At 37.7% G+C, this 15,127-nt stretch overlaps 1 protein-coding gene across 1 annotated transcript in view; it reads right to left on the bottom strand.

The window, feature by feature from the left end:
- The window catches only part of LOC121631913 (SH3 and cysteine-rich domain-containing protein 2-like), a 29,001-nt gene extending 23,067 nt beyond the window's left edge, over positions 1–5,934 (bottom strand). Inside the window, exon 1 of the mRNA XM_041972984.1 lies at positions 5,512–5,934. Coding sequence (XP_041828918.1) covers positions 5,512–5,598 — 87 coding nt within the window. The 5' untranslated portion in view covers positions 5,599–5,934. The remainder of the gene's footprint in view (positions 1–5,511) is intronic.
- Positions 5,935–15,127: the final 9,193 nt, after the last annotated feature.

Below are 15,127 nucleotides of genomic sequence, written 5' to 3'. Positions count from 1 at the left end.
CTGCGTCTTTTTATTTGTCTCCCTAAATAGGCCTGTCACGATAACAAATTTAGCTGTACGATAAATTTTCTCAGAAATTATCGGGATAAACGATAATATTGCGCAAAGCGCTAATGTGTCATTTTGAGACCATTCTCAACTAATATAATGACATATGCCATAATAATGCAAGTACACATTTTCAAAGATCAATAAACTAAATAAATAAAAGCGCCTTTTCACATACGCCGGGACGCCGGCCCAAAAGTAATGCGGCCCACTGGGAATCCTCCCAAACCTCTCGATTAGCCGGCATTGCTCTTAATGTGTATTTTGTCAAATACGCTAGTATATAGGCTGACTCTATTTGCGTAATGTGCCTGCGGATTACAGGGGTTATTACGGTAGACCAGGAAGTGGGGGCTTTGTACTGACGTCGTAAGCTAGAATGTGTGTGTTCTGCTTACATGTGGGGAGCAGCGAAATGATAAAAGAGGAGGTGCTTGCATCTATTATTTCTCCATTCGACTTATTTACATATTTCAGCATGAGAATCGGAGGTTTAGCGCAAGAGCGTGAGAAGCCACTTAAATACGCAAGTCTCACGGCCATTGCGTGTTGGCAGCCCTGCAAAACAAATGCGGCTTACTGGCTCGTGCTGCAACATGCTGCTGTCAAGTATGACACCAGAGAGATCACTCCGCAAGAAACCAGAGCGTTTAGTCGAAATACTCCATAGTGAAACCTATTGTCATACACAGTCTATGGTAAAGGGGGGACTAATAAAAATTATCGCGGCCGGCAAACTTATCGTGCTCTTATTTTCTTATCGTTCAATTAATTGACTTATTGCTTATCGCGACAGGCCTATCCCTAAACTCTTCATCTGTTTCTGTGCAGACTATCGTTTGTTAAAGAGCAGCAGGACAAGTCAATCATTCTGGGAAGCAATAACACAAACCTATCCTGCTCTGGCAGAAATTAGGTGACTGAATGATGTGTCCTCCTACAAATAGCAGTACAGAAGAATCAAACACGAGGAGGCTTTGTTCAGAAATGTCATCCACACTATGTAATTATATGAAAGCTACAGATGCAGCCTTGGATGCATCAGGGAAGCTCTGTAGTAGAATTTGCACTTTAAAAGAAATTTAATTGCGCTCTGACAGTAGAATGCAGTAAAATGCCACCACTGTTAAAATGCAAATGAAGAAAATCAGCATTATTCTCCAATGGGCAACTACAGGCTTTTGTAAAATTACTGGTTTAATGAGCTGCAGATAAATTGGAATCGTAAAACATACATTTAAGACTGTAGTTAAATTTAGCCAGCTGGTTCTTGGTCTTATATTCACCATCACTTGTTTCTCATTCTCTTATTCCTGGCAGAAACTCTTGCTAGTCGTAGTCATCTTTACCCCTTCAACCAGCACCAGTGTCCCAGATCTGTGGAGGGAGGTGACCATGTATGAAAAGATGGAGAGTTTGTAGTGAAGAGGCATAAAGAGAAAGACTGGAAGGAACAGGTGGAAAAGGTCATCAGACAGAGTAAATAGGAAAGAGAAAGGAGATACATAATCTAAGTGGGGGGCATATAAAGGAAAAAAAGCTGATAAGGAAGTAAATGTGAAGTGAAGGTGAAGGGCAGATCTGGGCAGTAGGCAAAGCCATTATTGCACTCCCATAAAAAATGTCTGTGTTTGCTAAATATACAGAGGGCCCTGAAGACTGCAGCACACTACCACTCTGCATTATCACCATTTACACACTCTTCATTAAACTTTATGTAGCATACAGCTCTCACAGCCCTCATTTCATCCATTCCAAAACAAAGTAGGGTTTAAATTAACTGTTTGACATTTTAGGAAACACTCTCATTCGCTCTCTTGCTGAGCAGTATTTGATCTTAGAAATTACTATTATAATAAGGCAAATACAAAATTTAGCTTAATTTAGCATAAAATAGCAAAACTGGGAAATAGATCGCTTGACTGTAAAAGCAACTCCAATGTTCATTTATTAAGTGCTAAATTGTTTGATATTCCACACAAAAACTAAGATCATCATCAACAACTAACAACTAACATCAATCTGCCATGGCAACGCTATTAGTGAAAGATGCTTTCTTGACCGTTACCAGCAATTTATTGGAGCTGTTGGGCAAAAACCTCCTATGTCCATAATTCCTGATTTTTGCTTTCCTTCATAAATCAGTACTATTGGTCACCCTTTATGTCTGCCTGTTGTTTTACAAATATTTAACCAAAGATATATGATGTAAAACACAATACCAAGTTTGATGACATTATGTCCAGTTATTACAAAACCATACAGTTTCTTTCATTTTTTGGGAGATAGGAGGTTTGCACCCAACAGCAGCGCTATATTACATCCCTGAATTACAAACAACAGTTTTTTTGTTTTTTAAAAACTACAAGTAAGTCTACTTTTGAGTTAAAACAAAAGTCTTTATCTGGTACATTACTGAGATGCACAAGCACCTTCCGGCATAACACCCCTCATGGCTTCAAAAACAGGCACTAACAGTAGCTCGGCCTTTGGGAATAACTGAAATCTGATGCACCATTCGGCATCACTATGAACAGTAAAACTGCTGCTCACTCAGAAAGTGGTCATGTGGGGTTAAATTCAGGGAATTCACAAAAGCCATTGAAAATAACAGGTTTCAGAATTCAGTGTTCACTATGAAAGGGCCTTATGAGTCAATAAAGGTTTCCACTCAGTCATTAGTTGGTTCACCCACTTTGATCAATGTCCTGATTGTCAAGTTGAAAAGGGACCACAAAGACAAGACTGCAACAGCCCAATGTTGAACTGGAGTTCTCAAGACAACATATCACCAGTGGATGTCATCACAGTGGTTACATCCTTACCTATTAAAAGTCTATAAATACACCTGTAAAACAGATATTTATGGAAAACACAGCTATAATTGGAGACAGGTTTACTCATTGTTTGTTTCTCTGTGTTGGCCCTGTGATGGACTGCTGACATTTCCCTTCCTCTCACCTAGTAGCAGCTGGGATAGGCTCCCCACATTGGAATAAAAAGGTATAGAAAATGGATGGATGTTAACTTGATGCATGCAGCTAGACAGTAATTATTGTAAGCCTGCTTACACTTAGAGTTGGAAATAACAAGCTGATTGCCAATAAAATGACTCTGTGTCTCATTTTATTTTTGCTGAGGGGCATACTCCAGGTCTTAAAATACTAATTGTTGAGCACCAACATTTGACCTTTCTTACAGTTTTTATGTCTGACTATGCTAACTGGCTGCTAACTGTAGTTTACATAAAGCATGCTGAGTCTTTAAGATCTCTTGTAACTCTTGGCAACCAAACTAAAATGAATGTGTTCCTAAATGCAAACTACTTGACTGACATGTGGTACAAGTGATTATAGAGGAATAATAATATTTTTGGAGCCATCACCTTGCCCGTAGGTGGTGGAGGTGGAATAACTATTCAATCCCTATAACTGTCTCTATTAGAAGCACTCCAGAAAGCTAGTGTGCCCACTTAGCACTGTGACAAATACTCTGAGAGTGAAGGGACACTGGAGAGACAGAGAGGGAGAGGAGTGAGACATGAGAAGAGCTGCTGAAGTGATGAAAGACTAGAGTGAGGCAGTGAGGGGCAGTCAAAAAGAAAAATACAGATGAGGGAAAGCAGAATGTAGAGATTGTTATAAAATATTAGAATGATTTTAGTAGTTTGGGAGTGACATAAAGAATCAAGAGAACCTCCAAAAATACATTCAAGCAAACTGCTCCTAAAAAGACCCCAGAAGTAATGTATATTCAATATTTCTCTCCCCTCTCTTTTTAATTCTTCAGCGCTTCATGGCTGATGCAGCTTGAAGAATTGACTCCTCCCAGTTCTATTTTGTGTGGATGACCATTTGGATGAATTATGACCCAGCCCCTAGCTAGACACACCAAACATCTGCTAGTTGATTGGCTCATAAATTCACGTAGCACCTCACTGCCCACCATCCATTGTGCTGTCTGTAGTCAAATAGAAACAACAATAAGCCTGTTCTGCCAGGCTTATTCCGGATCTCTGTGTTGACCACAAACAAAAGACAACCATAATGTGATTTGTTGCTGGGATATCTGCTGCAATTAAGGCTGTTGTTAGAACTCAATTGAAAGTGTTGAAGAATAAATGTGATAGGTCAAGTCTGTAAGTGGAAACGGATTCAACTGGAAGTTCATTTCCACTTTATATGTAGAAAAACGAACCAGTTGTAGTGTAACAAAACAAGGAATGCACTGAGGTTGTACAGCTGTGGATTGCATCAAGCATCAGGGAGCTACTCTGAGATCCAACAACTCAAGGATCCCTAAAGAGATTTAAGAAAACTGTATTTACTGGTTTATTATAATTCAAATCAAATTAAAACAGTGCTGGAATGTGCAACTCTAAACCCCAATATAACATAATAAAACATTTCCATGTGTGTCCTGTTTTGCTTTTTTTATGTTCCATCTTAATAAAGTTAAAAATCTTCTTTTACTTTTGTGCTCATTACTGATTATGCTCACTGTGTTTTATTTCTCTTAAGTTGGAACTTTGAAAGAGAAACTGGTCAAAACTAAAGCAGGAAAAAATCAGAAGGAAACTCTAAGAATGCTGTCCTGCACCAAAACCAACGTTTTATCAAGCAGCTTTAAGAAACCGTCATATAACTATTCATGGCCCTCTACTGAGTAGCTTGACTTGCCCCTTAGGATTTGTTTCTGATTCCCCAAACTGAGAGTGCTTTGACAGCTGGCACTTTGATTCTTTTGAATCAAACATGTTATACAATTTGATTAAGAGTATGCTGTTCACCCCAAACAGATTGTTTTCTGTGCCATGACGATATGAATTTAATTAGAAAAGTTGAAAAGACTTGAGGCTGTCAGACAGAGAGAGATTTGAACTTGGCTTCCTAAATGGAAAATGCTGGGTTTATTAAGAGCCTTGCAGCTAATTTTTGCGAAAGGTCTTAATACCTCTTTATGATCTAAATGAGACAACAGGACTCCTCCGCATCTTTCTTCACCACAAATGATTAATTGCAAACGTCAAGAAGAGATAATGACTGCGTTTCACCATGCTCTACAGGGAAATAGCCTTTCCTTACTCAGTGTTTCTGATATTTTGTTGATCCACCACATATGCCACAGACAGCAAATACAGTCTGGTGTAATCTGCACTCTAACTCTGAGGTCAAGCTAGGTACGACAATTAAGGCGGCTTACAGTTGTTATGCAAGACCGCAACCTTCACAGAATTAGCTCCATAAGGCACATGCTTAGTCACTATTTCCAATGTGAGTAAAAGCTGAAGGTGAATTTACGGAGAGACCCAAGGAATATACCAGACAACAAAGAAGAAACAGAGAGAATAATTTGACTTAAGCAACAACGCGGGCTTCAGAGCTCACCCTTTTGGTTTCAATTATTAAAATACCGGTTTAAACGTCTTTAAACACTCTAATATTTACACAGGTGTGTTGTTACCTTTGATTCTGGCTGACTGGGTACGGTAGCCTGTCGGTTAAAGTCTCGGTTTTGAGGCTCGTTCTCCTTTTCGCTGATTTCCGTCATCTCGACTCAGAAATACTCTTTCAACAGCAAAACTAAAGTCCACGGCAACAGAGAAACGAGAAAACTATTCACAGTGGAGTTTAAGCATCACTACAGTCTGGCCTGAAAAGAACGATGGGCAGTTAAGACAGCAAACTCATCTTTAACCGGCAGCATCCATCGGGAATGTGCGTTAAGTAGCTACACCAATAAATTCGGTGAAAAAGCAGATTCTTCCTCTTCAGGTTCAGGACTCTGAGTTGGTGCAAATAAAACCGATGAAAGCTGTTTTGTGAAGGAAAATATCCGGTAAAGACTTCGCGTTTTTCTCCCGTCCGCCTCGCGCCTCTCGTCCGCCGGTCAGTTTCTCACCCTTTGCGCACACTCACGCGCTCTTACAACAACTTTGATTTCGCCGTGACAAACCGCTCCGCTGGTAATGATTGGTCGAGAAAAGCAGAAATACGACAAAAGGAACCGTAGAGTTGAACGTGATTGGCTGAGGGATGACGACGCTTAGAGTAACAAGATTAAGATGAGACATTTGGTAATGTCTTTTTTCTTTTCTTTTCTTTTTTTTATTTCCACATCTCTTTTTTCCCCTTTCTTTTAATGTGTAATAATAAATTCACGTAAAAAACCTCTTTGTTGATGTATTTATAAAAGTTGACCATTTAACGTTGTCTTAAGAATGTTTGCACCTTTATATGAATTACTCTCGTCGTTGTCACTTATGTGTAATTATTATTCTTAATTGGTGCTTAATTTATAGTTTAGAAAGTATTTTCTGCAGATAAAGCCTAATTTGACTTTAAAGATTTTAGTAAAAAAAACACATGTCGAGTTGATGAAAAGAGCCTCATTATTGCTGATTAAAAAACTAAATGATTTGCCTTAGCTCCCGTTTTATTCACTGCTCAAAAAAAATATTACCACATTAGTGTATTAGACAGACTAATCCACTAATCCAATATAAAGCAATGCAAAAATTTGTTGTACTTTTGTGTCTCTGCTTAAACAAGATTTTTAAATGCAGAATTCAAAATGCTGGAAAAGTACAAATAAACCGACTTTATATATATATATATATATATACTCCTTCATATTCGTTTGTGTGTGTGTGTGTGTGTGTGTGTACATAGTAGCTCCTTGTTCCTGCTGAAGTTAATACAGAAGAGAATGAAGAGAATGAATGTATATAGGTTAAACATCACAAACATATGTAGGTGACCAGACAGTCCACAGAGAGCACCAGCAGCCAAGCATGGGTGGCTGATTCAGCACCAAGGACAGCTCCTCGCCTGCCTGCCTCACCAATAATCATCCTTTCACGTAACACTGCCTGGTCTCATACTCACCCACTTCTTTTTATTACTATATCATTTCTCTCATCAAGCAAAATGTTTGTTGCATTGATGGTCTGTGTGCAATGTGCAGTATGTTCCACCAAAGTTTATTTTACAGTAGAAACAGTTCGGAACATAGCAATGCCATTAAGTACTAAGTATTTCTGCCTCTTGTGCACAGAGAACTTTGAAGATGTGAGAACTCATCTGTTTTACAATTCCACTTATTGTACTATGATGGCTACCAAAACTGAAGATCTTTCTTCTTCTGTTGTATGAAAATATTCTCCCAGAAGCAGAGGCCTATACACCACTGCACAGGTTTGTTCATAGCAGTATGTCTAGCTTTGAACAGTTTGACAGCCCCTGTGTTCCAGCGCTAAAATAATATTGTGATGTGGTGAAGCAGGTAGGTAAATGAAAGCAATATGATCTTATTAAAAATGCATGAAAAAGCTGATAAATGGTCTCTAAAAGGCATAGAGCTTTAAGTGACAATATGACCTTATGCACACGCTGTTGTACTGCATATATAACATACTGCAAACAACCAAGCATTTTATAAAGCTTACTAGGCTAACAGATTGTGGTAGTTTTCATTTATGTAACACAGAATTTATCTGTGTTCAGTGTTTCTTTGTTGCATGATGCAAATGTCATCATTTTAGTAAAAATTGCATAAAGCTTTATTGTTAAGCTGTGATTGCATTAGAGATGGATGCACATATGATCATATCCATTATCCCTGAAAGTTATGCATTCTTTATCAAATGAAAATGATCACAAAAGGAAAATAAAAGAAAACATTTCTCGAGCTGTGACAGATCAGAATTTCTTTTTTGAGTTGCATAAAATGTCCATATCAGTAATTTGGTTGCACAATCTTGATGATGTATAATGATAATTACACTGACTGTTGAATCATGAATATCTTTTGGTCTCCAGAGCTCTTGCTGGTATCCATTTTGCAGCATCATCTTTTATTGAGTGCTCAGAAGGGGGCTTTTTTCTTCGCTCTACTTATGATTCACAACCCTGCATTCACTTACTCTTGCTCCTTTACAAAGATGCTAAAACACATATAAAACATGTACTAGAACACAGTACACAGAGTACTTTTGACTTCTAATTCCCTTTTAAAGAAACAAAGTATCTTTATTTTGTATAAAAGTCTGGACTTATGTGGTAGTAATATTCCTACTAGCAGCAGTGAAGGTTTTTTAAAACACAGAAAATAATTACAGATGTAGGACAGCCTTTGTTTGTCCCAGTTGCAAATAAAAAAGCAAAAATTAAAATGGTTCACACTTTATTTTAAGCGTGTCTTTACAGTCCTTTCTCCTCCAGCTCCAGGTGTCTTTCTACATTTTCATAGCTGTCATATAAGTACACCACACCATTAACCACACATCATTTTCTGCACAGTAATGTGCATTTGTGTGAGAGAGTTTGTTCTGCAGAGCTGCAGTAAGAACATGAAGAGGATTAGGGTCCCGTCTTTGGAAGAGACACGACCTGATATGGCTCTTTTTAATCTTCCCATCCTTCCAAATTAGCATAACTCTCATTTCTTTGCCTCCCACCTCTATCCACCCTCTCTTCTTCTCTTCTCCCATTTTTACATCCGTCACTCGACACACTCCCTCTTGTTTGCTCGTTCTCCCTTGTCATCTATGCCAACTTAGCTTCTTATCTACTTCCAGTGGAGAGAAAGCTGTCTAACAGCAGGCGGTCTGGTGAGACAGCTGATGTCAGCTGTTTCTCAGCGCTGGGCGACAAGAGAATTTTGTTTTTGTGCATTGGTTAGACTTCATTTGGGTTTTGGTTGTGTAGCCTGATAGGTTGTCGACTGATGTTGCTGGCCACAATTCAGTACATATTTTCATCAACAGCTCATACAGCAGAAGATTTGATCACAGACTGAAGAACTACATTACAAAGTTAAGTTCTAAATAAAATTATTCTATTTGTTATTGTCTGATCTAGGAGGAAAGACAAATGTGTTTTAAAAGTCCCTCAATTAGAAGAAGAAAAAAATTCTTGGGCTGCAGAACAATCAAAATAAACTTAGCATAAAAGTAAAAACAATTACATTTGAATTATTATTTCTCCCTTTTAATATCAGTTGGTGTTGTGTCATACATTGTTGGCTTTATTCGTCATCTTTACGAGGTATAACTTATAAGGATAGCTAAACATGTTTAGAATCAGAATCAGGTATACTTTATTGATCCCAGACTGGGGAATTTTGGTGTTGTTGGTAGTGTGGTAGTTCCTCCCAAAATATGCAGATTTCACCTTGTCACCATAAGTATTCACTCTTGTTTTGAGACTCAAGTGTTGTGCCAGTCAGAGATGTACAACTAGCACCCGTCTGACAAATTTTGCTATACTTAATTAATCCCAGCAGGGAAATTCCTTCTCTACATTTTAATCTATACTAGTTACACTGGAGATATAGTCCATATCTCCAGAAACTGGGGACTCATAGTGTGTTTGATTAGTACTTGGAAGTCAGATTTTCTGAGTTCCCAGCTGGAAATACAACGCGAAAGCCCCTTGAAGTTGAATACCCAACTCGGAAAGTCAGGGCAAACTCATTAGCCCCAACTTCACCCAGTAAAAATGACTGCACAACAAATCAACAATTTATCCCTGCATAAACTCAACTACACTAAACAAAAACAAGTTGCACATGTGAGAAACTGCATCAAAACAACTGCTCTCTTTTTCATACTGTAAAACACATTCACAATTTCACTTATGTAAAGTCGTGGTTTATTTTCGATGTCTTTCAAGTTCTTCTGTGACAATTTCTACATACTGGTTCAACAAACGCATGTAAAGAGAAAACGCAAGCAAAACAAAGAGCTTCCTGGTGGTGTACATATTGGTTGTGTGAATTTTCCTACTTTGTCAGTAAGAAGGCTTTTAGCTGGGACATTATTCCCAGATCCGACTTCCGAGCTCAGAGTCAAATGAACGAACCATTAACTTCATTCTACAAAATGACAATGTTCTTCCCCACAGAGCCAGGATCTTCACAGAGTGAAGAAGATGACATGGCTTGCCACGAGTCCAGACCTCAACTCAATTCAACACTTGTGGAATCAGCTTGGTTGTCCTGTACGTGCTATAGTGACCAAAACAACCATGCTGGTTGACCTTCAACAACTCCTGGCTGAGGAATGGGATGCCATCCCACAACTAAATGTGACCAGGCTGGTGATCAGAATCAAATCAAATCAAATCAAATCAAATCAAATCAAATCAAACTTTATTTATAAAGCACTTTTCATTTCATGCTGGGGCAACACAAAGTGCTTTACATGAAAAATCAGTTTATGCATATTAAAAAAACAAGCCTTTGCACACATCAAAAAAGACTACATAACAACAACAAAAAAAGTCAGTCTTTCATACAGTTGCATGCACAAACATGCATATATACGCACAAAGCAGATATACCACCTCACCCCCCCACCCACATTCTGCACATGACTCTTTGATTTCTGTCTCTGTATCAAAAGTAGTATAAAACATTAAAAGTGATAAACATCTGGCTTGATGCTGCTGTGAGGAAACAATATCATGGGGATCCATCCACACCAGGAGCCAGTCCACCCATGTCCTACAGCGGCTGCCATCATGGCAACCACACCGATCAGGGCAGACCGGGGCCCACACCACAGCCATAAGACTGCAGTGTAGGGCCCCAGCCACTCAGACAAGGGCGATCACCGCAGAAACAACCCCCCGGCTGAGCAGGCAGAGCCCCCGGTGTGGAGGATCCCCATGAGGAAAACACTGGAGTTAAAAAAAAGATTAAGTAACCTTAAGAAACAATAAGCTAAGAGTAAGTAAATAAATAAACAAATAAATAAAATATATATAGTTCAGTAAAATTAAATGAAAATAAAATAAGATATAAAATTAAAAATAGCTTAAGATCAAATAAAATTTAGTTAAAAGCTAAGCTAAAAAGGTAGGTCTTAAGCCTCTTTTTAAAACATCAACAGTCTCTGCAGCCCTGAGGTTCTCTGGCAGAATGAGGAGGAGGTGCCAAGCTAACGTAGCTGTGTATAGACCTTCCACATGTTACATAGATCCCTGTTAGTTTAACATGAATAATGTTTAAAAATAGCCAATATGTGCTGTTTTCTCCTTATTTTTGTGGGAGAGTGCAATCATCCAATCTACCAATTTTGGAGTTTTTGGTTTTTGGGGGCACTACCCACACGTTTAGCTGTGTTCCTCCTTCCACAGAAGCATGATCATTACAAGTCATACCTTATTGTAAAGGTGACTAATCAGGCTTTCCAACAATGTATAATACAACACCAGGTGGCATTATAAAAGGGGAGAAATAATCAGCCAAACACAAATTTCCTTATTTTTGTGCTAAAATGACTTTTCATTTGCCATACATGCCATAATTCCATTATCATCCTGTGAAACTACTTTTCTGATGCAAATTTTATATCAGTGTCATCTAATCCCTGACTTCAAAAGAATGTGCAGGAAAGTTAATGAGGTATGTTCACATCTAACGCAGGCCTGGCCTGGGGATCTTCCCCACAAAGACCACCATGAAAGTTGCAAAAAGCACTTATACAAATGTAATATAATAAAAAAATTAAAGAGCTACTGACATAAAGTTAAAGCTAGAAAGTTGTGCTTATCTCTGTATTATTGAATTGAAAGAAATCCAACAGGCCACTGCTGTTTCAAAAATCCATTAGGAATAATAAACATACATTTTTTTATGCATAAAAATAAAATATTACAAATAAGAAAAGTATTAGGAAACAAATTATTTAGTTTTTTCCACAAAAAAAGACATATTTTACAATGAAAATGTTATCATTATCGCACACTTTGCAGGTGGGTTTCTTATTTGGAGAATGAACCACAAAAACAGTTTTACTTTTTAGAGTTTATAATATCCCAAAAAATTATTACAAAATTATAAATAAGAAATACATGTTGCACCCAATGCACTGCTTTGTCAAAAATGTGATTTTTAACAGACCTGATGTTGAAAGGTGAGCATTGTCTGATCAGGCTGGTCAATCACAGCAGAAATTACCCTTCCACTTATAAACAAGGAAATAGTCATCAGCAGGATCTGCTGCAGGAACTTTAAAGTCTTCTTTGCTACAGAGAAGCACAATGACGTATCTCACACAAAATTGTACAAAGCCTCTTGTGGTTCCATCATAAAGCACAAAATTCTGAAGAACTGCCTTAAATGATGTCACTTGACTTAGCATAAGTACGGGCTAAAGTTATCTTGCGAGGCAGACCAGACTCCTTTATAATATTTAATTAGCTCTGGCAGACTGTTGTCCCCATAATCCCTGCAGAGGTGGGGTGTGAGTAAGCAGATGATAGGGCCAACACCTTGTGGCATGTTGAACACAAACCCCAATGTCACACTAATTCATTTAGCATTATTCCACTTCTCATTTATCCCCTCAAATGTTGATTGCAGCTCTGTTAAACAACCAGAGGCAGAGAAAATTAGAAAAGTGATGAGAGTTAAAACAAGTGCATTACTGCTCACACTTATAAATTGTGGATTAGATCAAATAGGGAGTCTGCCAAGTGTGCCAGACACTTAAAACACTCAATTTTTACTTGAGTACAATAGACACTGTAATCTCTTCTGTGATTGTAATGTGCATGTGTTATAGTTAGTTATCCATCACAACTGATTTTTTTAATTTCTCAGAGTGTGTGCTGGCCAGCCATGTTATCTTGTGTGCAATACACAGTGCAAGTCTCTTGCCTGCCAACTGAGCCTGGGAGCAGTCAGCATCATGGCAATCTGAGCTATAAATGCTACTGGAATTTGAATAGATCTCTGTGAGATTATGTAGTTTAGTTGGTCTAACATAATGGGAGAAAGCCCATCAATAGGGAAAATTTAAGAAAGCTGCCAATTTCCTTAGAAAGTAAATTTGATATACTAGTTATCAAGTAATCTGCCAAGTGCAACATGCTTTTAAAAATGAGAAAGAATCTGATTTGCCTGAGGCTTAGAAGACAGTAGACGAGCTGCATATTTCTGTTGTCTCATGGGGACAAAAGGGAAAAAAAGCCTCCAGCCATTCAGCTTTCCTTGAAGTTACAGTTTATGAGTCCAAAAAAGGTGGTTTTCAAAAGATGCTTTTCTATGTAAATGAAAAAAAATAATTTAAGCTCTTTGAAGTCTTGAACATCCACAGTTTCTTACTAAATCTGGGTCAAACATTAACTCAGAAATTCCTGATAGGAGACAAATTTCTCATGGTATAACAAGCAAACGTTTTCTCATGTATGAAACAGCCTTGTTTTTTATTTAACACTTTGAAGATTCACCATAAGCTTGGTCCACATGGAATATGTGGCCCACTTAATTCTTGGTGAATTTGTTGTGTGTAGTGGGTGACTGTTGGATTTCTTCTTTCACAGTCATGCATTTCTCCCTGCTTTTACTAAGTGCACAGTGTGAGGGTGTAATAACAACGTGAAATCGGCATATACTTTAAGTTGACACATTTGCAACAGGTCAGCTGTGAATTAGGAGATATTTTCTGCAAGCAGAATCAGAGGTTTTAGGTTTTCAGCCAATTAAAAATGACAACAAGAAACAATAGTAAAAATAAAGATGGAGCCAATTAGCATTGGACAGAAATTTTTTTTAAGATTTTTTAAGCAGATCATCTTAAATTCATATAATTATTTTTTTTAGCTGAAACACTGTGTTGTTCTTTTTTTTTAAGATGTCAGACATTCCTCCTAACAGTGCGTCATACAATATTTATAGGTCAGCACTGGCGTAAGACCACAAAGAATGTGCCATGTTCCCACAGTATAAAATTACAAGAGGAACATTTAACATTTAGAAAACAGACTGTCATAAATCAAAACTTTAGTATTGTAATTGTTTGTCTTGGAAAATCAAAGTAACCAGTTAGAGGCAGTCATGGGCAGAACAAACAGAGGCAGACTTCATCAACAGAATCACAACAAAATGAAAGGATAAGAAACTGTCAGCAATTAAACCCCCAAAGAGAAGTTATAAAGACTGCTGATAGGAACGACCTCCACACCTTCTTGTCAGCTAAAGCTTTATTCATTTCCCAGGATTTCTAAGCTGATGCATTTTCATTTAAAGTTTTTCAAGTAAAATCACATCACATGAAAATTTATTTGGCTTTACATCATCATGGCAAAAAAGACAGTGTTTTCCAAAGATTCATAAAACACACATACAAAAACAAAAAAAATAGACAATCTTCATGATAACTGAACCAAACAACTGTTACAACCACTGTCCCCCTTTTGCTCAAATGATAATATAAACTCCACTGATAAACTAAAGAGGTTTTAGTATTGATTATACTCATTATAATAATTATTATACATTTGGCTCTTATTACATGTCCATACCTACGTTACTGAAACTAGCATGTGATGGTATTTGTAAACACAGATTAAAAACAGAAGTGGATTTTAATATTCGTGAATTCCCACTTGTTTGCAGGCAAGAAGCAACATAAAATAAAGGACAATATTTTTGCTTATCAGAGCAATTCTAAAACAGTTAATGTATTTCATCTCTGCATCAGTTATGTCCACAATTCACATCAGGAGGGTTGGTTATGTAATAACATGTCATAACAATACCAACAGTAATCCTCAGACTTGTACCAAGAAAGGGGAACCCACACGAAGATTAGGAAAGTGAAACAAAGCAGAATTTACAAGTGTTACATGGTGACATTCCTCCAGAATTATATTGAAAACAAAGTGTTATTACCAGCAGTGTGCTTGTGAGAGTGAAGATGTAGCAAAGAGGACTGGATCCAGTGGATGGCCAATTAACCAGTCTAACATCAAATGAAATGAATGAATGAATGAAAAATACTTTATTAATCCCAAAGGGAAATTCAATATTGTAGTAGTAGTAATTTTTTAGTAAAACAATCACATTAATTAATTAAGGGCTTTGTTCTTCAGCCTGATAGCTGCTGGAAGGAAGGATCTTCTGTATCTCTCTGTCTTGCATCGGACTTGAACAAGCCTCCCACTGAACACACTCTGTTGTTTCGTCACGGCGTTGTGTAGAGGGTGTGAAGGATCTTCCATTATCTTCGTCAGCTTGTACAGAATTCTTTTTTTGATGATCAACTCCAGCGGCTCCAGAGTTACTCCAA

Source organism: Melanotaenia boesemani, chromosome 21, assembly GCF_017639745.1.
Source record: "Melanotaenia boesemani isolate fMelBoe1 chromosome 21, fMelBoe1.pri, whole genome shotgun sequence".
NCBI lineage: Eukaryota > Metazoa > Chordata > Actinopteri > Atheriniformes > Melanotaeniidae > Melanotaenia > Melanotaenia boesemani.
The sequence above is the reverse complement of the archived record's forward strand: the minus strand, read 5'-3'. Positions and strand labels throughout refer to the sequence as shown.